Source organism: Mus caroli, chromosome X (assembly GCF_900094665.2).
Source record: "Mus caroli chromosome X, CAROLI_EIJ_v1.1, whole genome shotgun sequence".
In the NCBI taxonomy this organism is placed as follows: Eukaryota; Metazoa; Chordata; class Mammalia; order Rodentia; family Muridae; genus Mus; species Mus caroli.
In genome coordinates, this window is record NC_034589.1 from 68,690,929 (window position 1) to 68,703,468 (window position 12,540).

General features: G+C 45.9%; 1 protein-coding gene across 1 annotated transcript in view; it reads right to left on the reverse strand.

The window, feature by feature from the left end:
* Positions 1–1,827: 1,827 nt before the first annotated feature.
* Positions 1,828–12,540, reverse strand: part of Bcap31 (B cell receptor associated protein 31) — a 30,778-nt gene continuing 20,065 nt past the window's right edge. Inside the window, exons 5-8 of the mRNA XM_021152805.2 lie at positions 5,218–5,353; positions 4,304–4,424; positions 3,520–3,620; positions 1,828–2,244 (exon numbers count right to left, since the gene is read on the reverse strand). Coding sequence (XP_021008464.1) covers positions 2,206–2,244; positions 3,520–3,620; positions 4,304–4,424; positions 5,218–5,353 — 397 coding nt within the window. The 3' untranslated portion in view covers positions 1,828–2,205. The remainder of the gene's footprint in view (positions 2,245–3,519; positions 3,621–4,303; positions 4,425–5,217; positions 5,354–12,540) is intronic.

The following is a 12,540-nucleotide window of genomic DNA, read 5'->3' on the forward strand; positions in this document are numbered from 1 at the left end:
AAAAAAAAAAAAAAATGGTGAAGATGTTTTAGGATGTATTATAAGTATATACATTTACGCTTTACCACAATATAAAAAAAGTTATAGAGGACAGGTCTTGGAAGGGTGGGGCCTAGTGCACAGAGGGCAGCTTCTGATGAGTATGTGGCCCCACAGGAGGGATGGCAACCAGACAACACTAGTTCTGTTCGGTGCAAAGTGGTTCTGTTCCATGCAGAGCAGGAAGCAGTCATCACTTGGGACAGACTGTAGCCTCCTTGCCCTCTTCTCAGCACTCATCTTCAGTTTGTCTTTCTTTACAGGCCTCTGCTCTGGCCCAAACTCCTGTTTACTCTTATCCTTAAATCTCAGCATGTTCTCTTCAGCTGCAGAAGATCTTCCTCAGGTCTACTAGAACACCCACCTGGCCTCACACCACCCTTTCTCTCAACTAACTCCACCCATGAAAAAGGAGCTCTCAGTTCTCCTTCAGGCTAAAGGCCTTCTCAGCAACCAGTCAACTTCAGAGACAGAAAATGGTGATGACACCATACAAGGCAACTTCACAGAAATGTGCTATTTAACTGGGTGCTACAATAGATTCGTATCTGCTGAGGACACCTGCTCCTATACAAAGGTTTAAGAAACTGAGATAAAAAAGTCCAAGTAGATTGAAAAAATGGAGTGGCAAACAATCAGACAGGGTAGGTACCCCAGAAGCTGGGCCAGAGAGGGTAGTGGCCAGGGTCAGAGTGGAAAGGCAGGAGAGGTGATCTGGACTTTGGCCTTCCAGAGCACAGACAAGCAAGCTCAGGGAAGCCCAAAGAACACTTCCTGGAAAAGTGGACTAGTCCTAAGCCTTGGCATAGCAACCAGAGGGTGTTACCTGAATGCTCCTGCCCCCATAGGCACTACCTCTAAACTGCTGGGAAGGGGGTGGACTCCTCACAGGGCAGCCATGCTTTGAGGGTGGGGAAGAGTGACAGAATGCTTGAGAAGGCAGCTGCTTGGCCTAGTCCCATACAGGTCAGACAGGAGTAGGAACATAGTTAGCTGACAACATCTTCAGGAGTCACTCCAATTCCAAGACACTTCTAACCTGCTCCCATAATCCCTTCACCCAGTCTTCACAGGGCAAGGGTGATAAGCACCTGATCAAGGGTAGACCCTTTCTTGTGCCCTGCTAGAGAGCAGCCTAGCTACAGGCTCATCTTGCTCTAAGGAAGTAAGCAGTGAGGTCATGGACCTGTCAGCAAAGTAAGCCAGTGCAGAAGCAAAACCTTATCTAGTAACTCTTCAGGGCTGGTATGTAGCAAAGACCCAAGCACTCTGCAGTCCCTTCTCTACTGCCTTGAAGCCCCTCTCCACTGCCTTGTTCTGCAGTAGCAAGCTCTAGGTCACTGCCAAGGACAGTCTCCTTTCCCAGTCAGCATTAGTCAGAGGTCATGCTGTAAACCTTCAGGAGGGGGTTGGGCAGGGAGTGACTGGTGGCACTCTGCCACATTCTATCTGTCCTGAATGTGATGAATAGGAACTCAGAGAAGGCACCAGGAAGTCCTGCTGGTTTACCAGGCTTCCCAGACAGTTGCCAACTCCCAGGGAGACTGACAAGACAGACACTCCCCAAGAGCCATAAAGCAGAGTTGTCCTAACTTGAAGGGAGGCGGTAGGGCGGAGGCAGAGAGCAGGAGCTTTGACAGCAAGTGTGAGTCTGGTCTTCAGAGAATAAGAAACAGCTCAAGATAAGAAAAGTGCCACACTGAGCATCTGCAGCCTTCCTGGGCACTCTTAAACTTTGAAAGAGGAGCAGCAGAATCATTCCCAAAGCCTCAGTCAGACACAAACACCTTATAACATAACAACATTTATTCCCCTCAGGATAAAACAGTTGACCTGCTTCACAGCAGCCTCCTTTAGGATACATTGCAAAATAAAAAGGGGTTCAAACTGTGGGCCAGGTCACCAGTGCTCTTCACACTTCCAGGAGTGGAAAGTGCCCTAGCCAGGCAGAACAGTGGCAAAAGTACTCTGAATAAACAACAATCAGGTCCCTTTTGGTATAAGAGCAGTATGTGTAATGGTGCCAAAATAATGATCTATAAGCCATGGAAGAAAATTGGGGAAGTAGGGAATAAACCCAAGTACCAGAGGGATAGTCTGGGCTCCAAGGAAGCAGTAAGCATGGATCAGGTAGAAGCCAGCGGCAGGCAGGGAAACACCAAGCCTTTACTCCTCCTTCTTGACTGAGGGAGCACGTACTGATGCCTGGAAAAGGAAAGAAACACCCCCCCCCCAAATGAAGTTAACAGGGCCTGGAAAGACTGGCAGTTGGAGGAGTCCCCTGCAGCTCTCTTCTACTGCAATGGGAGCAGAACCAAGACAACCTCCAGAGCACACAGCAGGCTAGTTTTTAAGTCCCAATTTAGGGCCTTTTCACAATTGTGTACATTCCAGTTAAAACCCAAATCCTTGGGAGTTGGGAGATAGTATCTGCCATAAAAGTATGAGGACTTGGGTTCAATCCCAGAACACATAAAAAGTCAGATGTAGAGCATACTGGTAATCTCAGAGCTGGAGAGGCAGATCAGTTAAGATTCCTATAGCTAGGTAACAAGTCTACATTGTAAACTAGGCAAATGAGATACCTGGTTTTATAAAATAAAATGGATAGCTCCTGAGGAGTGATAACCCAAGGTTATCCTCTGGTGTCCATTATACATGTATGGACACGTGCATGGACACACAGACCCAACCCCTAAGTCCTGCCCAGATAGCCTGGTATATTCTGAGGGACAAGGCACTCCCTGTGGGGCTGGGCCCTTCCTCCTACCCACTACCTGATATAAACCAAACAAATCTAGGGATCTTTACTTGGCTCCTTCTACTTACCTTCCTGACCACCTGAGCTTCCAGCCAGATCTGGAGTTGTGAGCCTAGCCTGAAAACTCAGATCAACAACTAGTACTTAGCAGGTAGGATGACCTTTGAGTCTTTCTCCTCACTTACTTCAGACTTTGCCAAACATTACCTTTCCCCCTGCCCCATCCCACAGGAGAGGTGGACAAAAGTAGGTCTCTACATTATTGAGGGGTTTTTGTTTTCTGAGGCAGGGTCTTAGTATGTAGCCTAGGCTGACCTGGAATTTTCTCAACTTTCCAGTCTCAGCTTTCTAAAGTACTAGCGTTTTGGGTGTGGCCACCACACTCAGCTTTCCCATGTATGCTCCTAATGAAATAGGACACCAAAGCTGGGATGTCTTAGAATGTTAAATAACCCCTCTTTAGGGGCTTGAGACTGGATTTACGGTAGGAAAGGCTCAGAGCAGAGAGTAAATCTACTGACAAGGGCTGCCCTTGAGCTTTGCAGGTTTTAGCCCACCATCTAGTACCATGCCACACCTCCTACATGAAGGGTTCTGACAGCTGGGTCTGCTCTAAGCCTACACACAACAACAAAGGAGGCAACAGGCTCCTTAGTACCCTAGAACTGTGCTGTAGGACCCTGACCCTAACTTGTACCTACAGAAAGGGAAACACTGACCTGCAGTTTGGCATGCTCTTCCAGCAGGCGGTCATATTCTTTGGTAAGGCCCTCAGACTGCTTCTGCATAGCCAGAGCCTCGTTTTCAGCTTTCTCAAGTTCTAACAAATGAATACAGGAAGAGATCAAAAGATTATTTAGGGAAAAAAAAAAACCCTACCTGCTTAAAACATGGGAAACTACTGTAAATCTGTGGCAAGAGAAGTTATACTGATAAGGTTCCAATGTTTGTCAATGTTTCTGCCTTTACAAACCACTCGTGGAGAGTTGTAAGGATGGATAACCCAACAGCTAGATGGAATAAAAAGTCAGCATTAGCCCTCTGGGAACACTAACGGTTTCCAGAAGGGGTAACCTTTTAACTGGCTGGCAGTGAGAGGCAATGAGCAAAATCCCACCATTAAGACTCCTAGTGACATTGGCCAACACCTACAGTGCCGAATGAGTCTGAAATTAATCTAGAAGTGAAGGAGGATGGATCAAATTCTTTCTGACACTTTTTTGTTCTTCGGCTCCAAGGCATCTTGGGCCTCCCCCATGCCTGCCTGTCTTAATGGGAAACCCCTAGTGAGCACTACTAAAGCATGCACAACAGTTGTTAGGGCTTCTCCAGGGCCTACTCAAAGATGCTCTAGCAGTGAACTTGTTTGATCACATTTGGGTACTATGTGTTTGTTTCCACCCAACTCTTGAGCTTTCATGTGAAGTGTGCTATTGATACTTGATCCATGGGGGCATCAATGGACAGTGGAGCTTCTGGGTGTAATAGGACAGCCATCCTCACTTTTCTTGGTGCCAGCCAGCTCATCTTTTAGCTTCCTCAGGTCATTCTTCAGGCTCTTGTTCTCCTCTAACTTCATTTCAGTATTCCCAATATCCAACTTGTCTCCATCCTCGGCAGCTCCCTAGGGAAAGTGCCAAGCACCTGGGTTATTCAGAAGGAAGTGAAGGTGAAGGTCCAGAAAGAAGTACCTGCTGCAAATTCATTTATACTCTGCCTACCCCAGTCCCTAGACCTACTTTCCCACCAAAAAAGTTCAATGGCACTATGTTTACCATCTAACCAGTAACTCAACTTGCTGTCACCTGGAGCTCTCAGCCCAGATAACCTAAAGAACTACGCCTATTCCTTCTCTTCCCTGACTCTTGCAGCTTCACTACAGCCAATGACTCCAAAGTTTGTTTATATTCAACTGCACCCCACCAATCTCTAAACCATCACTCTCCTTCCCAGCTTGCTTATACTACAGATCCTCTGATAGACCAACAAGTTGGTCTCTGATTCTTCCCTAATACCAAGGGATCCATCAGCCCCATGTTTATAAAGGGTTGCAACTGACAACTAACTTCTAAAGAATAAGGGCCTACTTTACCACAGGTCTCTGTCCTTAGAGAGTCATTCTCATTAAAAAAAAAAAAAAAAAAGACAAAACAATACAAAACAACTGCCACTGGAACCAGCATATGGAGACAACATGGTAATACCCTCTTCCTCTGCTGTGTCCTCATGAATGAAAAGAAGGCACCAGAGTCATCCTGGATCGTTTCAATAGGCACACCCTACCCACTAAAAACCCCTTCAGGGACCAGTATTATCACACAGGCCCTAGCCTAATAGTAACTACTGTGGGTTCTTAGAGATGAGCCACTAGCACTATGGCTCTGGACATCCCACTCAGGTTGTAGGGGCAGACTTACCTTCTTTAGCTGATCATTCTCCTCCATGTATTTCTTGGCCGCCTCACTGGCACTTTCTGCCTGCTTTTTAAAGGCTTCATTGGAGGCCAGCAGTGTGGCCTGCTGGGAGATGAGAGTCACCAGGCGTCTAAGCAGGCTGCCATTGTTTACAAAAAGAAGGGGAAAGTGAGAAGCATGAGAGCAAAGGGCCTGGCAAGAACTCTTCTTGGCTGCTACCTGCCTACCCTGCCTCCAGCCTGGACCTGGCAACACAAAGTAGGGCCCAGGAACTGGCTTCTGCCATTCCCCCCCCACCAAAAAAAAAAAAAAAAAACCAGCTGCATTGGGCTCTGGGAAGTATCTCAGGCAGTGATCAGAAGCAAGAGCACACTCAGGCACGGCCTAGCTATATAGCAATAGGTCTTGGAACACCAGCACTTTTCAGGTGAGGGCCTAGATGTGCTAACCAAGCCTCAGCCCTGTTTTCCTTCTTGCGAGGCCAGGCTTGCCTCCCTAGGAGAACAATGTTAAGATAATAAATTTGGACACTTCCAACATGCCAAGTGAATTCGTCATAGCTACTTCATGAGGTAATTACTACTGTTACTCTCATTTGACAAACAACAACAACAACAAAACAAAACAAAGTTGAGCAGGGTGAAGCAATGTATCTAAGTTAAAGAAATGTCTAGGAGGCAGAAATATTCATAACTATAATTCCAATTCCCATCTACTGGACTCCAAAACCTACATTGGGAAGCATACTCTCTCAGCTTCCAGGTCCCAACATGAGTAGAAAAAAACCCTTCTCCAAATATCCTTCCCATACATATTATAACTAGGTGGAACAATGTATCTGTTATATAATAGCACTCAAACTGAGCCTGTCATTAACTACTTGGGACACAGAAAAAAGAATCAAGACACAGGTACCTGTAGCCTATCTTAAACAGCTGTAAAGGTAAACAGGTAAGTGGGTAGGGATAAGCACTGGACCCTGAACAATAAACTAAATGAGCAGAGAGAGGACAGGAGGACTTGCTACAGCCTTGAGAAAGTCACTGCTCAGGCAGCCAAGAAGGGGGAGTACTTGCGCACATGCCTCGGAAAATCTAGCCACAGTACTTGGAGTCAGGCAAAGTGCATGCAGAGGCTTGGGAAAACAGAAGAAAACATGCTTGATGCCTCTTCCAGGGCACTTCAACAGTCAACAGAAGTGCTTGCTTAGAAGAGTGGCAGTAGTCTTGGCCTGCTCGAGGGCTGGCCTCTCTGGTCCTATCATGCATTGTTAGACTCTTCTCATTCCCATCTGCAGCCTGGGCAGGCAAGGGAACCAAAAGCACAGAACAGGTGAGCTTTCTTCTCAGCTTCAGTCCAGGCTCTGAAGGGCTCTAAGTAGAACCCTTTTGGGGAATGCACATGTGGAATAGAGGGACTCTATGGGTCCAGCTTTGGTAGAAGCAGCCAGGGGTCCCTGGTGGCACAGAGAGAGCCAAGCTGTTGATTCCTGGCATGAGAGGAGAGTTTCCAGTGACATGTGCTCTCTAAAATTAGCGGCCTAGACCTCGTGGCCTAGAGCTCAGGTTTCCCTGCCTCAGCCCAGAGCTGCCCACCAGCCTGCTCCCCACTGGGCTGGAGCCCTGAAAGTAGAAGCTACCAAGCACCTAAGCAGCCAGCAAGAAGTCATGAGCATGACAGACAGTGGCCCGAAATTAGAGAGACACCAATAAGAAAGGCAAGTATGACTAGCCCCAACTCCCAGCACCGAGGCTTCCTGATTCCTGAACTGGTTCCTGTAAAGTTTAAGAAGGCCCTCCCCACAGCTAGAAATGAGGGGAGGAGCATGTGTGCCACCTAGTGGTAGAGATGGGACCCATGGGCACTGCTGAGTCCTAGCAAAGATGAGTGAATAAACCAAGGCTTGCCACCCCTATCTGGCCAGGCAAATGGCTGCTAGGGAGTGTCCACAGCTGTCACCCCAGTTACTAAGGGAAGCCAGCCAGCTGGTAAATGACTGCCACAGCTAGAAAGGCAGTCCCACCAGGAACAACAGTCTCAGTACAACTCTGTTCGTGCTTTTGTAAACCTTCCTCAGATATTGTGAACTAGGGTTTCCTGGAGAGTGCACAATACTCACAGAATATAGCATCCACAAAAACCAACAGCAGTGTCTGCTCACAAGTCTGGCATTTGATTTGCACCCATTAACAAGACAATCACATTGCCAACCTGGCCCTGATTTTTCTTCCTCTGGCCAACTGTCATGGACATTTTCCCCACCTCTGTCCCAGGGCACCCTAGCTGGCCACCAATGGCAAGCACTCTAATTGCACCCCCAACACATACACTGACAGTTCTTTCATATCACCTGTGTTGGAGCTAGGCCTCTAATCCATCCAGGGTTGATTGTGGGTAATTTTCTTGCCATTTCCTCTTAAGTCCGTCTTCTTTCCTTCCCTGCCTTTGCCCTCTAACTGCTTCATCCTTCAACCACTTGAGTTTTCACATGATGTGCACTCTGTAACATATGCTGCTACTGACAAGTTGGTTTTAAGAGGTCTTCCATCTGGTAAACTCTTCCTCAGATGTCTACTTTGCAGTCTGTATTTTCCTCCAGCTAGCTTTATTCCCTAAAGGGTTTACCTGCCACCAGACTCATAACAACCTACTAAACATCAGATTGTGATGTTACACAAACACTCCAAACATAGCCCATCAAGATAGGTCTTCCCTTACTCCATCAGAACCTGCTATCAAGTGTGTTTTTGTGGTAGAGGCTCTGTCCTCCTTGTTCCTTACTCCAAGTCACTATCAATACTTTCCTTGTCAAGTTTAGAAAGGATGTTCTCTAGCCATCCCATGGTCAGTGCCTGGTGCTTCTTCCCTGCTGGCATCTGTACAGAGATCCCATCCACTCCAGAGCTGACAAATTTGACCAGTTGCTCCTCTGGTTGAGCCACTGTGTGAGAGTAATGCCTCAACCATCACCTCCCTCTGGAAAGTCTTTCCTATTGGGGAGGTACGTAGCCTGTAGTGTTCCCACAGCAGCCCCCAAAACACGACAGGCTCTTGTATTCACTTTCTCAGGATATTTAGTCATCTAATTCTCCTATCAGGCTATAAACACCTTTAGGCTGGGCCCTATACTTGTCATCTCTACTCCCCCAGACTAGTACAATGAAAAGAAACTTTCCAGGTGACCTAATTTCACTCCTGGAACAGGGAACACTCCCTGACAAGTGAAGGAGTATGTTTGAGGCTGCTCGTCAGGTCCAAGCCTTTTTCTTGTTAAACCCATGTCTACCCGGCAGCCTGGCAGTGAGGGCTGGGGTGGGGCATAAACTGATATAGCACTCATCCTCCTATCTAACAGAGATAAAAGACAGCAGCAGGAGGATGCTGGCTCAGACTCTGTCAGTGAGCAAGCTGGACTTGTGGCTGAAGTAGCAGCTGAGAAGCCACATGGGACATTTGATTCACTACCTCAAGCTGATGAGAGACCCAAGCTCTGGCCTCCACCCCAAACTTTAGGGACCTGGCAGGAGAGATTTGGCCCTTCCTAGTGTGCTGGCCATCATTTGCCAGCCCAAGAAACCAGTCTTCTGGAACATTTTACTGCTTTCCCACTTAATAGTCTCTCAAGTATTCTCTCCATTGTTCTCTATATGGCATTTGTCAAGCCTCTGAAACTGAGTGAGGCATATGGTAAACAGGAACAAACTTCAGAACTGCCATACTCTAATCCAAAAACATAACAGCTTACAGAAATCAGAAATGAGCTGGGCGTGGTGGCACACACCTTTAATCCCAGCACTTGGGAGGCAGAGGCAGGCGAATTTCTGAGTTCGAGGCCAGCCTGGTCTACAAAGTAAGTTCCAGGACAGCCAGGGCTATACAGAGAAACCCTGTCTCAAAAAANAAANAAANAAANAAANAAAAAAAAAAAAAACAAAAAAAAAGAAATCAGAAATGACCACTTCATGGCTTCTATTCCTGCATAAATAGCATCAATCTGTTTTATCTCCTGAAGACTTACCTAGATTAACTGTTTATACCTATTCAGTTAAAAAGCATAGGTGAGGCCGGACGGTGGTGGTGCATACCTGTAATTTCAACACTCTGAGTTCAAGGCCAGCCTGGTCTACAGAGCAAGTTCCAGGACAACCAGGACTACACAGCGAAACCCTGACTTGAATACAAACAAAACAAACACTAACAAAGCATAGGTGAAAACCAAAGAGCCAAAGAAAGTTCCTCAAGATCTAGAGTAGCCACTGACACAACAGCTCAGGGTTTATATTAAGTGAATCCAAGCAGAGATACAAAGCCCAGAAAACAAAACTTAACGGGATACAGATGTGTCCTTGGCAGACAAATACCTGAACTCAACTTGGAATTCCTGGTAAAAATGTTCTTGGATGCTAAGTAGAGCTATCATGCTTTTATAAAAAGGCTGAGTACACAAGAGAAGGCAGGAGAAACTGAATCTCTCTCTCTGGCCTCTAAGAAAGAGGTCAAGCACATTAAGTAAAGAGTCAAGGCTTCACAGGCACTTTTCACCTATATGCCCCAGTTAGCATACAAGAGAAAGACATGAACAAGTGGGAAAAAGAAGCAAGTCCCAACTGAAAGCTTCTATGGTATGGTCCAGAACAGCCTCAGCTGAGAAACCACCCCTGCAGACATTAAGTTGTATACACTAGCTCCGCTATACTTCTGCCCCATGTCAAGTAGGACTTTGGTGTCAGAGTGCCACCTGCTGATTTCATGCTGTCACAGTCTAAGAAACAGAGGGCCACCTGCTAATTTCATGATGTCACAGTCAAGGAGAGTCCTACAGTATGGCCATAAACTTGGGACTCTGAATATGCCTCAACTATTGGAAGAAAAGATGAGGTGCCCACCCTGTCAAGGAACCACAACTAGGAGATATCCAGGTAAGACTTCAGATAATAAAAAGTGGTAGTACTAAGGGTTCCACTGCCCCACCCTCTCAGCAATCATTAAAATAAGGACGAGCCAGACACGATCAAGAAAAACAAAAACAAAAACAAAACAAAACAAAACAAAAAAGAAAAGGGGGTGTAAACACTCAAGGTTATCCAAAGAGACCTACATGGCTGACTCATGACAGAGAGTAGAGCAGAGACTTCTGGGATCACAACATCAAGGATCTATGTCAAGTCTCTATGCCCAAAGAGACATGTCATAAAGATCCCATGGCCAGGGCACAGTAAACTAGATAGAACAAGGCTAGTAGAAGAGAAGAAGAGGCTTTTCTGCCAGTGGACACAAAGGGTAAGAGTGACTCTTCTGTGGTAGTGGTCCTTGAGAGACGAGGAATACCCACAGGCTGTATCATGGTACAGTTTCAGATCTGAAAAGGAGACTTCTAGAGGTTACCGAGGAATAGGAAAGTTTCTTAACACTACTTAAGATGGTGACAATGACAACTGTATAATTCTGTGTTTTCCATGAAAATTGCACAAGACACAAAGTATAAAGCAGGACACTGCACCCTCAGTTCCTGGGTTCAGAGACAGGGTTAACGTAGTGGTTTTCAAGCATAGTATATATCACAGGAAAAAAAAAAAAAACCTAAGAAATAGGAAAGTGGTGGTTCAAGTCTCATGTAAATAGATGGCAGGAGCAGGCTAACCCTATGGGTTCTGAATTTGGCCTAGCAGAAATCATACCCCACGGGTGAGTTGTACCTGGCTCTCTTAATACTAGCATTCCATCTTCCCAACTTTCCTCTTTCTCTCTTTTGCAGCTCCTCTGCTTTCACTCAGTCTTGTCTGTACCCAATCCAGCTTGCCTGCCCTGTCCTCTCAAGCTTGGCCCCTCAGTGTACTCTGCTGCCCCTTATCTATTGGTTCTTCCCTCAGAAGCCTCCTAAACAATCTGTCCACAAAGCTTTCTCCCTATCCCACCCCCTTATTTCATTTTTTGAGACAGGATTTCTCTGTGTAGCCCTGGATGTCCTGGAACTAGCTGGAGACCAAGCTGGCCTTGAATTCACAGAGATCCATCTGCCACTGCTTCCCAAGTGCTGGGATCAAAGGTGTGCACTACTACCACGCAGCCAGAGCTTCCTTTCTAGTTGGCAGCCAGGTTCTCATGTTCAGTATGCTCAGAGCGAACATCCTAGCCACCAGCACCTTGCACACCACCCCTACACCCAACTCCTGCTATTAATGCTTTGGTTCAGGATACCAGCATTTCTCATGATGACTTTTCATTCCTAGAATCTCCTGCTTTCCTTCAAACTACTCTTAAAAAAAAAACAACTGAATCCACAATGTTAAGCAGACATAGTACTTCTTAAATAACTGTCCAACCATCAAGATATCTTGTTCTTTGTCTCTTCTAACCCATCTACCCCATTCTATCAGTTAGGACCTATCTAGCTCCTCCCAATGAAGCAAAACCACAAGAGAGAGCAAGGGAAACAGACATCTCAAAAAGGACCAGGAAGCCCAAATAAAATCAGATTAGCTAAGGCATAGGAAAGAAAATGACAACCAAGAGATATTTTCTACTGTTTATATTAAAAAATAAGGCTGAAAGGCTTTATATGTTCACCAGTTAGAAATTTAGACATACAATGCTGGAGAGATAAGCTATCTTGGAATAGCATTCACAATAAACTAGCCTGAAAATTCAATTTAGTAGCTGAAAGGAGGTAGCCCACACCTTTAATCCCAGCACTTGGGAGGCAGAGACTCCAGGATCTCTGAGTTTGAGGCCAGAATGATCTATAGATGGAGTTCTAGTAGGACAGCCAGGGCTACACAGAGAAACCCTGTCTCCAAAAACAAAAGTAAGTCGGGCGTGGTGGCGCATGAAGCACTCGGGAGGCAGAGGCAGGCGGATTTCTGAGTTTGAGGCCAGCCTGTTCTACAAAGTGAGTTCCAGGACAGCCAGGGTGACACGGAGAAACCCTGTCTCAAAAAAAAAAATAAATAAATAAACAAATAAACTTGTGGTTTTGCTCACAAAACCTCTTGTACACAAGAGGCAATCCTGCTACCAGTAAGCCATGCCCTCTGTCCCTGGGAAATTAACTATTAATGTGAAGGTAAAATGTTGTTGAAGTATACATCTTCCTGAAATGTAGAGGGAGGATTGTGGAATCTACTGGAGGGGCAACTTCTAACCCTATATAGCCCTGGCTGACACTGCACATGCTTTGATTCTCCTTCCTCTGCCACCTTGGTGCTGGGATTATAGGAATGAGCAGGTAAAGCCTGATCCTGTTTTGTTTTTTGTTTTTTTTTTTTTTTTTTTTTTGTTTTTTTGTTATTGTGTTTTTTTTTTTTTTTTTCAAATGTTTAAAAAACG